The following is an 18194-nucleotide window of genomic DNA, read 5'->3' on the forward strand; positions in this document are numbered from 1 at the left end:
GCTGTAAAATCCTGATTGGTCAGATTGTAAAAATATGTTCCAAGGGGCCAGAATAGAAGCTTTAGTTCCTAATACCATTAGGAAATTTGTCTTTTCCCAGGGTCTTAGCCGACCCCTGCAAAACAGTCATTCGACCCCAAAAGGGGTCCCAACCCCCAGGTTGAGAACCACTGACCTAGAGGTTCGACTACTGCAACGTTCTCTACATGGGGCTACTTTTGAAAAGTGTTCGGAAACTTCAGATCGTGCAGAATGCGGCTGTGAGAGCTGTCGTGGGATTTCCCAGATTGGCCCATGTTTCGTCAACACTCTGCGGCCTGCACTGGCTGCCGATCAGTTTCCGGTCACAATTCAAAGTGTTGGTAATGACCTATAAAGCCCTACATAGCATCAGAGCAGAATACCTTCGGAACTGCCTTCTGCCGCATGAATCCCAGCGACCGATAAGGTCCCACAGAGTTGGCCTTCTCCGGGTCCCGTCGACTAAGCAATGGCAGGTCCCAGGGGAAGAGCCTTCTCTATGGCGGCCCTGGCCCTCTGGAATCAGCTCCCCCCAGAGATTAGAACGGCCCCCACCCTCCTTGCCTTTCACAAATTACTTAAGATCACCAGGCATGGGGTAACTGAGCTACCCTGAGCACATAGTTTTATGAATGGTATGATTGTATTGAATGGTTCTTAATGATGGGTTTTTAAAAAATGTTTTGTTTCTTTTTAAATATTGTGTTTGTATATTGTTGTGATTGTTGTGAGCCGCTCCAAGTCTCTGGAGAGGGGTGGCATACAAATCTAATAAATTAAATTAAATTAAATGAAGACAAGTTTGAATGAAAGTCTTCTCTGTGATAGAGCGAAAACACCAGTAGGAAAAATGCCACATGCTTGATTGCAACCTGGGTTTATTCAGCTGGACTCTGTCACGCAATGAGTTCATTCAGCAGCCGTCAGCAAGGTCTGGTTTAAGCAAGTCTATTTGATGCAGTCAGTTCTGGGAGCGTCTGATCCCAGCGCCCTTAAATAGGAGAGCTTCTCCTCTGCGCAGGCCTCGCCCTGGTAGCTGTCATGTACCTCAGCTCATTATCGAGGGTCACTACCCACTTGGCCGCTTCTCTGGCCCAGACTGCCATCACCGTCATCATGATTACCAGTATGATGGGTAGACATGGCCATAGCAATCGTGGCTGATCACTTTACTAAGGAAAAGAGTCAAATGCTCAGGATCCCCATCAAATGTGGCCTTCAGGATAGGAGGTTCTGGTGGTAAAGCTGGTAGCCCATAGGCCACCCGGGACCCTACATAAATAGTTGGCCTCGCTCTGCACCGAAGCCCTGGGCATCGTCGAAAGCTCCTGGCGGACTGAGGGTGGGGCTGCCTGTTGCTGGACCTGGCATTGAGCCCCTCCCCTGCTTGGTTAGGTACACCAGTCGGCAACCCCTGCCTTCCTGGCATAGCCCTCACATATGAATCCCACTTACACCAGTCGGCAACCCCTGCCTTCCTGGCATAGCCCTCACATATGAATCCCACTCTTGACCACTCAGTTACAGGACATCTGATGCTTGGTACTGGGAGGTGTCCACGCGGAGCTTCAGGCTGGCCAAGTGAAACCTGGTATGTGGTACAACGCTCAAGGTTGTTGCCTCGGGTCCCAGATCCCATGGCTGTCCGGTGGAGACCTCCTGGAAGCTGGCTTCCCTGAAGGGCTCCTGCTTTACGTCCATAGTTAGGTTACCTTGTGTGGTTCAGTAATTGATCTCGTCATCATTCTGAGTCGACTTTCATTTTCACCACAAATACATATGTGTTCTGGAAGTGCTAGGAGGTGGTAGCTGAGGTCCAGTCCCAGTGGTGAGTGATGAGCTATGCCACGACTCCCCCACCCCAGGGGAGCCACATCCTTAGCTATCTGTTCTAATGGCAAGGATGAAGCACGTTCCTTTGGACGCACATCTGGCTGCACTGGCACCCCTTCTTGCTCTGGTGGAAGGACTATCTCTGCCATCCTTCATACCGGTCTCCTATCTTCCAAGTGAAGGTGCAGGCAAAAAGGAGTTATAACAGCACTGACTTCCACGCCTTGCAGCAGAGCTCCACTGTTGCCTCCGCTGCCGTGAGGTTGCTGTGCTGAGCCGTTTATCTGTGCCATGCCTGCCGGGTTACAGCTGGCTCTCCTGCATCGTTGCTGTAGCCGACCCGACACCCCCCTTCATCCGTGCTCCTTCCTGCTACAATGTGACAAACCCCAGGCCTTACGGTTTGACACAGGCAGATTAAATAGTAAATGCCATGTTTATGGTTCAAAGTCACAGAAGCTGGAAACACATAGTTGGTCTTGAAAAAGCTATTAGGGTTGTAGACCCCTTGGGAATTCTGTAGAAGGATGATGATAATGGCAAAAGTACCACTCAACAGAAACAACAAAACATTTCCAGTAGAAAGTGTGCTTCTCCCACACCTTTTTTTGTGTGGATGTCTATTCTGAGGCTAGTAATCACGTCTCAACTTCAGCTCAGACAGAAAATGAAACTCAAGTCCAGTCAACTCAGCTTCTCTTTTGGCAAATATGAACCATTGTCTGGGACCCCTAAATAAGACACCTGTTCTGAAGTACCTGGCTAATTATGAACCCAGCATGGAAGCTACTATGTGAATCACACGTGTGGTTGCGACATTCTTCCTGACTGTTTATTTTGGCAGAAATAACTACTAAATCAGTTGGCGGAGAATTTCTTTTCCTCATGCATACTCACAGTAATGCACGTTTAATCTAAATGAGACTTCTGCATAATATAGTATGTATGCACAGCCGCATCTTACATAACCAATACTTTTATTTGTTCACATACTCTATTGTCTGAATTCTGTGAAACACGCAAGCACCAAATCAAGTCAATATAGATGGAAGAGTCAAAGTGTTTACAGACTACATGCTAAAACATTGTTAACAGGATAGCAATAACTATTATTATCCAACTAAAACATTCCACATAATTACTTAATGAGATACTTTTAAGACATGATCTTTTTCGTTTGATTCTGGCTTAGCCACATTATGGTATATAAGCACTCATTTATGGTTTACCATGTCACAGACTGGATAAGGGCTTTTATGACTACTGGATGCTCAGTTATCCAGAGCAGATGAAGTAGAAGAAAAGGTTATTATGAAATGCCCATATCTTTGAGATGGAGAAAGCTATATGCAATTAAATTATCCCTTGTTCCCAGAGGTCTAATTAATGGCATGGGTAATTACTGTGAATGGGTTCTTTTCATTATGACTGTAGACGGAGTGGATACTTTAAAGATCTTTATTATGTTTCAAGATGTCCCCAATACAAGCATGTAGCTTCCTTTTCTCCACTGTCTGTTGTAAGTACAGTTTATTCTGGATAATTTGAATAGAATTAATATCCAAGTAATAATCCTCAGGCTCTTAACATTTTCTGGCCCTTTGAATTCTCCAATGGCAATGCAAGTTCAATCCTTGCCTCCTATTATAGTTACTTGCCTATTGTGGGGTTTGAAATAATTTTGCTTTGTTTATATCAGCTGTGAAGAGGGGTTGCTACCAAGCTCCAGACCCAACTCTAAGTGAGCTCTAAGCAAGAGGGATGCTGAGAATTACATTGAATTTCTACCAGTTTTTCAGAGTTGCTCTTCTTTCTTTCTTTCTTTATTTATTTGATTTGATTTGTATGCCGCCCCTCTCCGTAGATTCGGGGCGGCTAACAACAGTAAAAAGACAATATTTATTAATTATTTATTTATTATTTAGATTTGTATGCCGCCCCTCTCTAATCTAATATTAAAAGTAATGTAAAAAACCCCAATTTAAGAAACCAATCATAAATACAGACATACCATGCAAAAATTTTATAAGCCTAGGGGGAAGGGAATATCTCAATTCCCCCATGCCTGATGACAGAGGTGGGTTTTAAGGAGCTTATGAAAGGCAAGGAGGGTAGGGGCAACTCTAATATCTGGGGGGGAGTTGGTTCCAGAGGGTCGGGGCCGCCACAGAGAAGGCTCTTCCCCTGGATCCCGCCAAACGACATTGTTTAGTCGACGGGACCCGGAGAAGGCCAACTCTGTGGGGCCTAACTGGTCGCTGGGATTCGTGTGGCAGAAGACGGTCCCGGAGATATTCTGGTCCGATGCCATGAAGGGCTTTATAGGTCATAACTTGTCACTCTTGTCCTGGTAGCTGGATATTTCAATAAGCTTAAAGCTGTACCAGTTGGTACTACTGAAGTTGGCTGTATGACACTTCTATTTCTTCTGCTCCAGTCTTCCATTCTCCACCATTTACCCATATTTCCCCCCCAAATAGGTGGGTTAAAGTGGATTAAGCTGGCCAATTATGAACATAGAGACATCCTTGATAAAGCAAAGGTGAGGTTAAACTAGCCTTCTATAGGTATAGTGGTATGTATGTATGTATGTATGTATGTATGTATGTATGTATGTATGTATTTATTTATTTATTTATTTATTTGATTTGTATGCCGCCCTTCTCTGCAGACTCGGGGCGGCTAACAATAATAATAAAACAGCATGTAACAATCCAAAACTAAAACAAACTAAAAAACCCTTACTATAAAACCAAACATACATTCAAACATACCATGCATAAAATTGTAAAGGCCTAGGGGGAAAGAATATCTCAGTTCCCCCATGCCTGGCGGCAGAGGTGGGTTTTAAGAAGCTTACGAAAGGCAAGGAGGGTGGGGGCAATTCCAATCTCTGGGGGGGAGTTGGTTCCAGAGGGCTGGGGCCGCCACAGAGAAGGCTCTTCCCCTGGGTCCCGCCAAACGACATTGTTTAGTTGACGGGACCCAGAGAAGGCCCAGTCTGTGGGACCTAACTGGTCGCTGGGATTCGTGCAGCAGAAGGCGGTCCCTGAGATAATCTGGTCCGGTGCCATGAAGGGCTTTATAGGTCATAACCAACACTTTGAATTGTGACTGGAAACTGATCGGCAACCAATGCAGACTGCGGAGTGTTGGTGTAACATGAGCATATTTGGGAAAGCCCATGATTGTTCTCACAGCTGCATTCTGCATGATCTATGTATGTCCTAAGTGTGGTTAGCCAGGCATGCCACTGTAGATGCAGACAAGTGGAATTGGGCCAATCAAGCTACAGCTTTCTTAGCATTTGCTGGTTGCAATTTTACCAATGTACGACAGAGAAGGGTACAGAAGGGCCATAAGGCTGGCAGCAACCCCACAGTAGTAGTAAAAAAATTGATTTCACCACTGTTTGGTCAGTCATTTCTTTTCAGCCCTCTCAGCCAGACAAGAAAATAAACTTTTCCAAATATTGCTAGAAATCAAGTATGTTTTGAAAATGGGAGACAGAATGCTGGATCAGAAAAAAGATGAACAGGTCAGGAATTTATTGCAAACAGTCAGAAATCCCATTCAATAATGGCTTGTTTTTAGCCTCGACTAATATTCAACAAAATGCGTTTTCTATTCCCCCTTAGCTGTCATGGCTCACCACTGATGCTGATCTTATAAACAAATATCATCTCTTTTTGAAAGCCAAGCTGCACTGAAGTCAAGTCTTCATTAAGAAAAGGATAAGATTGAAGTTCATCTGCTGAATTCTTAAACAGATGGCATCATGCGAACTTCTGAACAGATTGCACTTTTTATTTAAAAGGTTAAATTGTAAGTTTGTAATATAGATTTGTCTTGCATTTTTATATTTACCAAGCGCATGCATTGCAAAAACCATTAAATCGAGTATTCTGGTGACAATCCATGCATGGATATGATTCTTTCACCCCCTCAGTGACAACCCTCCAGTGCTCCCTTGCAAAAGGAAAACAACAGCAAACATGTAAACAATTGTTTTCCTTCAAAAGTACTCCAATGCTACTTCCACACACATGTATAAAGAGCAGAAATGAATCCTCCTATCAGACGTTGTTACAAACAGGATTGAATGCATACAAGACAGCATAGAACAACTTACAAAATTCACATTAGCTCTGAAGTTTAACAAATTCTGACTTACAGATACTATATTTCTAGGTAATTAATGGTAGTTGAGACTGGAAATTGTGCCGCTCACACAATTGTAAGGTGAAACTTCATGTGATTTCCAACTTTCAACCACAATTCTGGTTGCCATTTTTAGACGAATCCTGCATGGACACGGCATCCCACAAATTTTGCAATCTCCTGCCACTTTCTCCATTGACTTTACTTGCTGGAATCCGGCAATTAAGATCGCAAATGGAGATCACACTAGGGGTGGGCTCTGTTTTTCTTCACTGCTGGTTTGCTCCTTGACATGCCCCGCACACGCAACATCGAAAGTTAACAGTCTAATACTAGTGGAATAAAGAGGTTCAAACAGAGATGTTGTGAGCGCTTACAGTACAATTGACAGATCCCAGGTAAGGTAACTATGGACAGGTGGTGGCCTCAAGTTGGAAACCCCTTTCAAAAATTTTTACTCTTTCGGGTGATGTGAGAGAGGAATGGCACCCTCTCCCTAAAGGAAGCGGCTAGGGTGACCACTTGTCTGGAAAGGGTATTTGTGGATAGAGATTTGACCAAGCCTACCTGCAAAAAGTCCTAAATTGTCAACAACCAGGATGTTTAAACCTCTTCATTCCACTAGTATTAGACTGTTGTTATTATTATTTATTATTATTATTATTTATTAGATTTGAATGGCGCCCTTCTCCAAAGACTCGGGTTGTTAAGTTTTGAGGTTGCACCTGTCACCATGGTAGGTAACAAGTTCCAAGTGGCACACCAATGATTAAAGGCCACCCAGGTAGCCTCCTATATCCTGGTTATCGACGCCCTTCTGGAGGCCAGAATGGTAGAAATCACATCCCTTGAATTGTGTTGCCTCCAGAGTGACTCCTGCTCAATGGGCAAATGGCTAGTTTGAGCCACTGTGGATCCAGATGTTGCACGGCTCCTTGGTGAAGGGAGACCTTGTGAAGGGGAATCCTCCAAGGGCATTGACAGTGTGATTGGTCCACAGTGGAGACAGAGGGAAGATGTACAAGTGTTATGCCGGCCAAGGAAGCCGTAGGGCATTGGTCCCCTCTACTTCTGGATTGTGAAATTGGGAAGAAAAATCATGGAAGTTGCACATTTTGGGGGCTGGCTGAATCTGTCCACCATCTGGTCAAAAAGAGTTGGGTGGAATTGCCATTCAGATTGGTCGAGTGGTGTCCTGCTCAACCAGTCCGCCTGGGTATTGGCTACTCCCAAAATGTGGTCTGCTCATAAGGAGTACAGATGAGACTCCACCCAGGTGCATTACTTCTGTGCTTCACGCATCAGCACTCTGAAGTATGTGCCCCCTTGTCTGTTCACATGCATCTTTGCTGTCACATTGTTTGTCAACAGAAGGACATGTCAGTCTGAGAGAGCCTGTTGGAAATGGTAGGATACCAGGGGAGCCGTTCTCAGTTCCAGCCAATTGATGTCATTGAGCAGGTCTCATTGTGACCAATGACCTTGGGCAACCCTGGTATTGAGATGGGTGCCCCAACCAAACAGGCTGGCATCTGATATAAGAACCAGTTGTGCTGGCTCTCGAAATAATGAACCCTTTACCAAGGCGGGTTACACCCATCACTCCAATGAACGCAGGATATGTCTGGGCACTTTGATGTGGGAGAAATAGTTGCTGCGACCTGACCTCTGGCTGGGCAGGAGCAGTTGTTGTAAAGGCCTGTAATGGAGTCGAGCCCAGGGCAAGATGGAGAGGCACAATATCATTTTGCCTAAAAACTGGGAGAGAGGTAATAGAGGCACCAAATCTAATGATCATACCTGCTGAATCATGCCCCTTATACTATCCCTGCAGTCCTATGAGAGGATGACTAGAGAGGACGGGTGTCGATTACCGCCCCCAAATTGATAAGTCTGATGGATGGGGTACAATGGCTTTTCACCCAATTTACGAAGAAACAATGTTCTTGAAGGATGTGGACCGTGTACCTTGAATCCCTCTCCACCTGCATTGACGATGACACCTGAATTAATATGTCGTCCAGGTAACACTGCAGATGGATGGGCCGGGTAAGGAGATGCGCTGCTATGACGTCCAGGAGCTTTATGAAGACTCTTGGAGTTGAAGACAGCCGTAAGGGAAGAGCCCTGTACTGCCAATGGTGGCCAGCATAAGTGAACCTGAGGAACCAACTTTGTGACAGTCTGATGGACACGTGGAGGTATGCCTCCTTCAGGTCTATGGAGATCATAGTCCCCTTTCTGGATGCAACCCAGGATAGTAAGTAGAGATTGCATTTTGAACCTCCTGTACTTTATGTACAAGTTGAGATCCTTCAAATTCAAAATGGCTTGCTGACATCCCCCCACCCCCCCCAGAACTCTTGAGAAACAGGAACAGAACTGAATAAACCTCCCTTTCCTCCTGGTCCTTTGGGACCTCTTCCATGGCCCTGATGTCCCTCAGGTGTTGGATCTTGGCCAGCATGAGGGCCCTTTTTGAGGCCTCCCTGGAAATAGAGGATTGAAGAAATTGATGCGGAGGGCTGGATAAAAATTCCAGAGTGAGCCTGAGCCTCATAGTCTGCAATTACCTATGCAGACTATGAAATCGTCTCTCGCCATTGGTCGGCAAACTCCTGGAACCTGCCCCCAATGGGAATGTGAAACCGCAAATCACTTGTTCCATCTGTATGGATGACTGCTGGCCTCACGGTAGGTCTCCTAAACTGAGGCTGATGGGTCCTAGCCTGAAAGGACGACCTATAAAAATAGTATGAGAACTGATTCTGATAGGGCTGAGGGGAGACCACTGAGTCAATGCCACAAAAGGACTCCCTTCTGGAAAAGGCGGAATGTTTCCTCTCTGCCTGTCTGTATGAATGAGGCAAAACTTTCCTTTTATCCTTTTCTTCCACCAAGATCAGGTCTAATACTTTCCCCAAAAAGTCACCATTCTTGAAAGGGGCTGATGCTAGACGCCATTCCTGTCAGCTTGCCACTGATGATGCCACCAGAGGCATCTGGAGGAAATTTTTGCTGCATTGATATTCAGCGGCAGCTATCAATTTGTGAATGTCCTGCTGCAACCGGACATCATCTGGAGAAGCCTTATCCTGCATTTGATGGAGCCATAAAAGCATGGTCGCTGCAGAATCAGCTGATTTGAAGGCATGGCAGGCCTGGGTTACTACCTGTTCCAGCAATCCAGGCCACCAAGTTACTACTGATTCCATAGAACTGGTGCAAACCAGGAGGAAGCTACCTCTGGATCATATAATGGCGGGACTACAATGTACAACTGCCAGCTGCACAAATTGTGAGACCATAGAAAGATTGTGAGGGCTACAATGATAAATAATTGCTGTAAGTCCTTATTAAGCATCATCGCAACTTCAAAGGATCACAGAACAAGAAGACATTAAACAAGCTCTGTCTGTCTATCATCTAAGTGCTACTGTTATGAGCATCTTTTTTTAATAAGAAAAGTAAGCACTTTCTGGCAATTTTATTAAAGGCATAAGTTTATGATTATTTTCTGGAAGAAAGGTCTACCTATATATTCTGACAACACTGTAAACAGTAAGACTGTGAAAGGCAAGTCTATGACATTTCCATGTGTAATCCCCAGCGCTTACAAGATAAGAATAGAATAACCCATTCACAGCTGTAATCACTCTGACAACATTGTCTTTCTAGCTGTACCAGTCTAATTTAACTGTTTTAAGATGTGTCAGATGTTCTTATCATGGGTACATTTGGGATATAAACAGAAATGTCACAGTGCTATACACATTTTCACATTTCATAATGTTTTGGCCCTTGTGTCTCATTCTCAGCCCATAATTCAGAATTAACTGTATTCCACAGAAGCATGTAACAAAGATACAAGAATAACAGTTGTTTTTCCTATAAGATTACAGTGGTACCTCAAGATACGAACCCCTCGTCTTACGAACAACTCGTGATACGAACCCGGGGTTCAGAAAAATTTTGCCTCTTCTTTCGAACTTTTTTCGAGTTACGAACCGGCGTTCGGAGACTGCTGGGAAGCCGCGCGGCTGTTTTAAAAGGTGACAGCCGGGCGGTGGGGCTTCCCAGAAGCCTCCCGAACGCCGGTTCTTAACTCGAACAAAAGGTCGCAGCCGGCCTGGGGGGCTTCCCAGCACCCCCCGAACCCCGGGGGGGTGCTGGGAAGCCCCCCAGGCCGGCTGTCACCTTTTAAAACAACCGTGCCGCTTCCCAGCAGTCGCCGAAAGCCGCTTTTTTGCGGGGGGTTGTTTCCTATGGGAAACAATGTTTCGTCTTACGAACCTTTCGTCTTACGAACCTCCTCCTTGCACCAATTAAGTTCGTATCATGAGGTATTACTGTATATATTTATCATCAAAATATATTTTTTGGTACATTACAAGATGTTACAATCTTGAAGATAGTGGATCTGAAGATCTTATTGTAACAAAATACTATGCAAATTTCAAATTTGCATAACTATAAACTGATTGAAACCCAGATATTTTTCAGTGCTCAAATTTCAACCTTGAATGTAATCCAGACAGTCCTAAAGAACCCCAAACCTTGTGATGACTTCTGGGAAGATTTCAAACCCACAAATATAATTGGATAAATATTCTGCCAAACAGCCAGATGCTTATTCTGGAAGTTACACAGCTTAAGTTTGGGGTTCTGTATTCTTTTTGAAAACAACATACAATGTACAAATTGCAGACTAGCAACTGTGTATTGCAGTATTTTTTTTCTAGAATGTGTACTGATTTAATGTTCATTTAAAACTTGACTTTTGTCCATTCAGACTACACTTTCTTATGTATAAGTCTCTAATAAAATAGTAGATACAAAAAACGCAATGCAACAGTTACTAAACACTGCCAATGAACCAAATGCCACCTGTAAAACTTTAGTATCTACAGCCTCAGGGGCAAGATTTGCATTAAGAATTCAAAGATATTCTCCAATTCTAAGCAGTTCTGCTAAAAGAGATACGAATGGTACTGATTATATATATCTTTTGCAACAATTTAATTTTCTTTATAGTTTGTGTTTCCAGATTATCTATATTCCTCATCCAAATGATTTTAGAATCCATTTTTTTTGCAGGTAGGAATTAAGTATCATGGGAACATTTTCCACTGCTTGAAAACATAAGCCATTGCTCTAATTACACACACTGCCCCAAACCAAATGCATACATCAAAACTTTCAAATGTCAGATAACCCTATCAGTTTTTTTTAAAAAATACTTTTTCTAATCTCTTTAAAAACACAGTAAATAAAATAAAATAAAATGCCATAACAGAATTTATAATACAGATTTTCTAGGCCTCAATAAGAAAAGTTACCTGCATAAAGATCTTTCTCAATAAGTTTCATCTGGAGATGGAAAATCTGTTCCTGGAGTTTGCAAATGGAGTGCTTCATTTTCTCTCGTTTTGTTACCATATAACAAAGATTTCTAACCTGCAAAGGAGAGTAGGCGTTTTTACTTTATTAATTAAATTATTTGAAAAATAATTGGCTGCTCTCTACTTAATTTAATATGAATAAAGTACATGTCTATGGAGAATCTCAATCTTCAAGGTCATGGTTGTCCCGAAGGTGCTTTTTCAAAAGGCAACTGGACCTTGTTTTTCTTTGAAGATATTTTGCTTCTCATCCAACTGAAGAAGTTTATTGGATGAGAAGCGAAACGTTTTCAAGAAAAAACAAAGTCCAGTTGCCTTTTGAAAAAGCACTTTTGGGACTGAAGCAAAATAATAATAATAGTGTCTGGTCTAAGACTGTAATAAACTGATCGATACATTAATACAAAAAAATTGGATTAAATGAAGTAACTCTAGCAATTCAACTTGAAGTAACTCTGGCTACTCAACACTATCCCTAAGCTGATGAAAATTCCAGAGTAATTTGTTAAATCTATCCTTGATTTATGAATGCACCAAAAATACAGATATACTTACAGGTTATGATATGGATACACTAAACAGCAATAACCACATTTTTGTCTTAGTATAGTTTCCCAACCCACCCAGTCTGGGTAAGTGAACTCAGAGCATTAGCCAAAGATTAACACGGCATATTAACAAAAGCAGAAGTATCTAAAATATACTATAAATTACATCTACAGGTAATATTTTTGGTTATCTAATAGAAAGTACAGGCTTATAAAATATTTGAAAAAATAGAATTGAACTAGTTACCACTCCTGATGCAGAAAATAAGTATTCCACCTTATTATTTATTCAGGTAAAAAATTAAAATAGTATTGCTTAAAAGGTGAACTAATAAAGATTTGTTAGCTTTCTTTTTCCAGGCACTACAGGAAGGAAATAACTGTTCTCCAAAGTTAAACATATTTTCTTGGAGAAGACATTTAAATTGTACTATAGTCAGTAATATTTAGAAATAAGGTTCTTTTACAGATGAAATTTGAATGAATGAAAATCATGTAAAGTATCTCCTCTTTTCGTGGAGATTGGACTGTCATTTGGCTGGGGTGCTGTAGGATTTCCTGCTTAAGCAAGGGGTTGGACTTGATGACTTGCAAGGTCCCTTTCAACATATATATATATTTCGGTCACAATTCAAAGTGTTGGTCATGACCTTTAAAGCCTTACATGGCATGGGACCAGATTGCCTCTGGAACCGCCTGCTACCGCACGAATCCCAGCGACCGATAAGGTCCCACAGAGTTGGCCTTCTCCAGGTCCCGTCAACTAAACAATGTTGTTTGGTGGACCCCAGAGGGAGAGCCTTCTCTGTGGCGGCCCCGGCCCTCTGGAACCAGCTCTCCCCGGAGATTAGAACTGCCCCCACCCTGTCTTTCGTAAACTACTCAAGACTCATTTATTCCACCAGGCATGGGGGAGTTAAGATATTTATTTTATTTATTTATTTATTTATTTATTATTTGGATTTGTATGCCGCCTCTCTCCGAAGAGGGGCGTTACAAGTTATGCATGGTATAACCATTACAAGTTATACATGGTATAGGCCATTACAAGTTATGCATGGTATGTGTGTGTGTATGTTTGGTTTTATTATAAGCGTTTTCAGTTGTTTTATTAATTGGATTGCTACATGCTGTTTTTATCATTGTTGTTAGCCGCCCCGAGTCTGCGGAGAGCTAACAACAGTTATAAACACAATACAAGTAAAAAAGCAGTAAAAAAAATCAGTAAAATCACATATATCATTAAAAAACATGCATACTAACAATCAATCTTAATTTCAGGCCTGCTGGAAACGGGTCCCGACCCCCAGGTTGAGAACCACTGCACTACAGGCTCATATTTACTTTGCCATCAACTATAATTCCAATATTATTTTCTTATGCATTGTCATCAAACCCTATATTCTTCACGACACACCTATACCTGTGCATTTTCATTGTTTCCCAAAACACAAACCATGCACTTATCTACAATCTATCAAAATAACAGTGAGTATTTTAATCTGATTCAATGTTAATTGTCTGGGGACAGATTCCTTGGTTCCTTTGGTCCCCCCTCCCCTCAATTTATATTTATAGCAAATGCCATCCATACAGCCCTATTCACATGTTATTTCTGTGCATAGACTTTTAATCATTTGAGAAGCAGCCTCTCCTTCTCCAAATCCTGCTGATAGTATCATTTCTGAAGAGATGATCTCCATAAATACTAGATTGTTTTGTGTGGGGAACCTTTGCACACACCTGGACTCATCCAAGTGAGATGCAAACCTACAGTAATGAGATGAATGAGGTATAAGCAATTCCATGAAATCATTTCTTTTTCTATTTATTCCTTTTTTTTTCATTAAGAAGGCAAAAATACTGTACTGTATTTAAGAATTCTGGAACTATGTTATGCAGAGATATTTTAATTGAATATGGTGGGTACAGTAAGTTCCACCTGGATTTAATTTTAAATTCTAACCACAGTATTGCTTATATAACATAGCATAATGAAAAATCTGGATTTGTGACCCTTAACTATCCAAAGAATACATTATTCTGACAAACTGCTCAGGGTAGTCAGCGCACTTGTTTACAAATTATTGGACAAATTATTTTTACTGTTGTCTTCTTGGCTGTGAAGAAGAGGTTATCATTCCTACAACTAAACAATTTCCTTTAATTACATTTAGAAAATGAGCTTGCAATCTTACCTTCGCTTATTGGGAATTAAATCACACTGAACATAGCTGGACTAACTTCTGAATAAAGGTCCACAGCACTATAGTTCACTTGTGATTTGGACCCCCAAATACTTTCACCATCCATGGATTTTTTAAAAAGACTCTTAAATTATTTTAAGCACCCCTCTGTTGCATTCCATATTTCCAATTTGAATTTGTCCTAATTTTATTTGGTCCAGACATCTAAGCTTCCTGCATACTAAGCTATCTTTCAGGGTAATGGCTTGACCTCTTAATATTTGTTTTTCATAGCTGGATTGTTCCAACCAATAAAGAGATCTTTGTTTCATGCAATTTCCCCCCCCTGCCAGGCAGGTATACAACCAACAACTACTCTATTGAAATAAACCCCAGTCATTGAAAGGTCACTTCTGCCATGATTCCTTCAGGAGAGTTGTTGTTTTGCCATTGACCAGTGACCCAGTTGCAATAAATTTCTCCCAGAGAAAAGCTCCATTCAGCATAAATACTGTATGTAGTGGGAATGTCAAGCAGTAAAAAATTGGTTAGCTATCTTTTATTGACAGCATAGCCATTCTGGAGAGAACAAAGCTAGACACAGATCAAGAGACCAACAAGAGCTGTTCAAGTGTCAAATTACTTCCTGACATATTATCATGTGGAGGCCACTACAGGAGCCCGAGAGCATAACCTCTGACCCCAATACTCAACATCAGTTCTTCAGTTGAAGAGCTCTTGACTTCTACCATTTGCTTCTTCAAATGCAGTATCAAGAAAAAAAAAAGATTACTATCAATCCAACCAACATCAATAGATGGCTTTAAGTCTCCCTGTCACATGCTGACAGAAAGATGGCGTGAAGGAAAAATAAAGAAGTCTTAGCAGACATCTACATAGGCTCCATTCTCTTTGGATCTCATGGGTTCATTCCTATATCAAAAGGCTGAATTTTGCTTCTATTGAGCAATGCAATTCCATCTGCAATGCCACTAGACTAGAGTCATAATCTGAAATGATATTGAAAGCCTGTTATTAAAATGAAGTTTTATTCATAGTTATAAATAACACTCAAAAGAATTTATGCCAATTTAATGCTGCATTCTTTCAAGTACTATAAATACGTTTTATGATTGGTTTTATGTTTTTATATGTTGCAAGCTGCATTGGGCAAGCCATTTCAAGGAAGAGAAATAAGTGGATGTACATTTTATTAGTAAAATAAAAAAATATAGTAAGATGCTCTCTTTGCTTTGTTTACTGAAGTTTTCTGCCCTCGAGGAAGTTAATAGTTATGCATGTCAACCTGGAAATAAGCATATAATAGTTCAAGAACTCCACTCTCCTCCTCCTCTAGGTAATAATCTTGGCTGCCAGTGTTGGAGACATTGGACAGGTGATCTGGACTGTGACGTTGTGTTGTAGGATCTGGAGGGGGAGCCAACCTCCAGGTCTCAGTGAAGCAACTGGGATTTAGCAAAGCCGGACTCCCAAGAGATTGCAGGTTCACTTTGTTGGACCACCGCCATGATCAGTAGTTGAAGGTTGACTGGATCAAAGGCAGTAGAGGGTCCCGGGGCCTGGAGCTATCCAGTGGATGGCTGCCTGGAAGTGGAATCGGTTTGGGCTGAAACAAGGGCTACCTGGAGGAAGAGGCCATTCCTGAAGGACTCCAGAGATCTAAGCTGGGTATGGGGAGTCCTTGGGCATCAAGGGCTAAGTGATCATTTGCCACCTCACCTGAAGAGCCAGAGTCTGGGCCCCAGGAGGCATCGCCCTTCTCGTGAGCTAATGAGCCCGTGGAGAATCTGTCACGTATTTTCTGCAGGGCCTTGTCCCTGTGTCTTTAAGCTTTCTCTGTAGCCTTAGACATGGCATGATTGTGGGAGGAGGACCCCTGCCCCGAAGTGTGGAGCTGATCATCCTCTGGAATGGGCCTATTTGTTTTCTTGGTGTGTTTGCCTCCTAGCTTACCACCTAAAGAAGCCACCTCCGCCATCTTAAAATTGGCCAAAAGTGGAAACAAAATGGCCACCCCAACTGACAGTTTATTTTGGCGGCAAGTGGAGAGGCAATCTCCACGGGTCTGATGCCTACCCGAGCAAGCTCAAAGGGATGTGGATGGGTGAAAACGGCAAGAGGGTGGCTAGCCCTCACGACCACTGCGCCTGAGTGGGAGGCTTATATGGCTGTCAGGTTCAAGTTCTTTTCGCTGCCTGAAATCTGAACAACATGGCTTGTCGGATGCCAAAATGATTGCTACCGTTTTTAGAACGGAGCCCAAGGCCCCTTTAAGCTCGTGCGCCCATGAAAGTATGGGGATTGATTTAACCCTGCCCTTGGCAGACTGGGCCCTTTGGGGGCTATGCCACTGAGCGCAGCCTGACACCCGCCAAGGCGATTGGAGCAAGGACTCCTTAGAATCTTCAGATCTCTCAGTGATCAAAGATAATCTTAAACTGATAAAGTCAGAAGTTTTGACATTTGCAAATGCTAGGAACCAGCAATCAGAATTGAACTCAATTTTGCCACATCAGTCCTGCTGAGAACCGAGTTGAAGCTGGGTTTTAGCAGGGCGGATCCTGGCAAAAAAAGATGGACTCAGTCCTCATCGCTGAGTGGACGAGGACAACCCATCCTGCAGGCTCCACCTATGATGGAGAAAAGAAAGTTTAATGAATATGAGAATAATTTATATTGACAAATAAGATATTTTCATAACCGTTCTCACTGCTCTATGACCTATGATGACGACAGGTTTAGTCACCTTTTTTTTTTTAAAGAAAGAGTTTACAAATTATTTTACTGATGATAAATCTATCCTTAATATGCATCCCCCTTGCTTCATTGCAAAGTAGTAATAGAACTGCTGGTTTCCTAGGCTCTTTTGGAAAATGCACCAGAAATGATAATAGAAACTTAATATAATACCCAATTATTGTGGTTCATCATTCCTGATGAATTAATGTGAATGAAGTTTTACATGGTCAGTGAACTTCCAGGATCTGAATTGTAAATAAGCGACTAGGCAAACAATAACAGAATATTTGTCATTAAGATAGGAGAATCCTGCATTCAATTTTTCTTTCTAATTGTTTCTGGATGCAGTGAGACATTTGGATGGCTAAGTCTGGAAGGTGTATTTTTTTAAAAAATGTAAGGAATAATAGGATTAAAGAAACAAGACAAAGGATGTTTGTAAAATGGTCCTGTTTGTTAACTTGCTTTTGGCTTTGATTAACATACTTCCTTGTAAGACATATTATGCAAATTAATACAAAGGATGTCAGTTTACAAATAAAACCAATCAAAAGGGAATGGAAAATATGACTATACTGTAATAGGCTTAATGCATTCTTATTAGCCATCTTGAAACAAATATGGGCAGTTACATTTTAAAGGGAATGAAGTTTACAAAAAACGGAATGGTTTGCTTTTGTCAACTATAAGCAAAATGTCTGTTCATGTGTAAAAATATTTTATTAGATTAGTAATATGCATTTTGTGCATCTAGTGATCAAAACAAATTGTTTTATTAGGATGTACTTGATGTTTTATTTATAATTTTCTAATCTAAGCAGCTACAGGTATAATTCATAGCAGCTTTAATTGGATTTTTCTAGTGTCAAAGTATTTGTCTTGTGTCTAGTACAGAAAATAAGAAAACTAAATTCACTTTAATGTTTTGCCAAAACATATATTTTAGGTTGGCTTCCACTGTATAACTATTTCAAGTGATTCAATTCCACATTTCTACTTAAGATGTGCTTCAAGTTAGACATAACTTCTGGGAATTACCGTACATTAACAAATCCCTGTAGTTATCTAGGCAACATTTTCAGAAGTTATTTGCCATTGCCTTCTTCCTCAGGCTGATAAAAAAAGCTTGATTCAAGGTTATCCAGCTGGATTTTGTGCCTAAGACAGGACTAGAACTCAAGACTTGTCTAGTCCTGGATTTTAATCACTAGACCAAAGAGGCTCTTCTACTTGAATTAAAATAAAATAAAATAAAGACAGAGAAAATCTGAGACCCTGTTTGC

At 41.6% G+C, this 18194-nt stretch overlaps 1 protein-coding gene across 4 annotated transcripts in view; it reads right to left on the reverse strand.

The window, feature by feature from the left end:
- JADE2 (jade family PHD finger 2) overlaps positions 1 to 18194 on the reverse strand; it is a 228417-nt gene that overhangs the window by 21482 nt on the left and 188741 nt on the right. For all 4 annotated transcript variants that reach the window (XM_070739237.1, XM_070739239.1, XM_070739238.1 and 1 more), the window contains one exon: positions 11355 to 11472. In XM_070739237.1, coding sequence (XP_070595338.1) covers positions 11355 to 11472 — 118 coding nt within the window. The remainder of the gene's footprint in view (positions 1 to 11354; positions 11473 to 18194) is intronic.

Source organism: Erythrolamprus reginae, chromosome 2 (genome assembly GCF_031021105.1).
Source record: "Erythrolamprus reginae isolate rEryReg1 chromosome 2, rEryReg1.hap1, whole genome shotgun sequence".
Classification (NCBI taxonomy): Eukaryota; Metazoa; Chordata; class Lepidosauria; order Squamata; family Dipsadidae; genus Erythrolamprus; species Erythrolamprus reginae.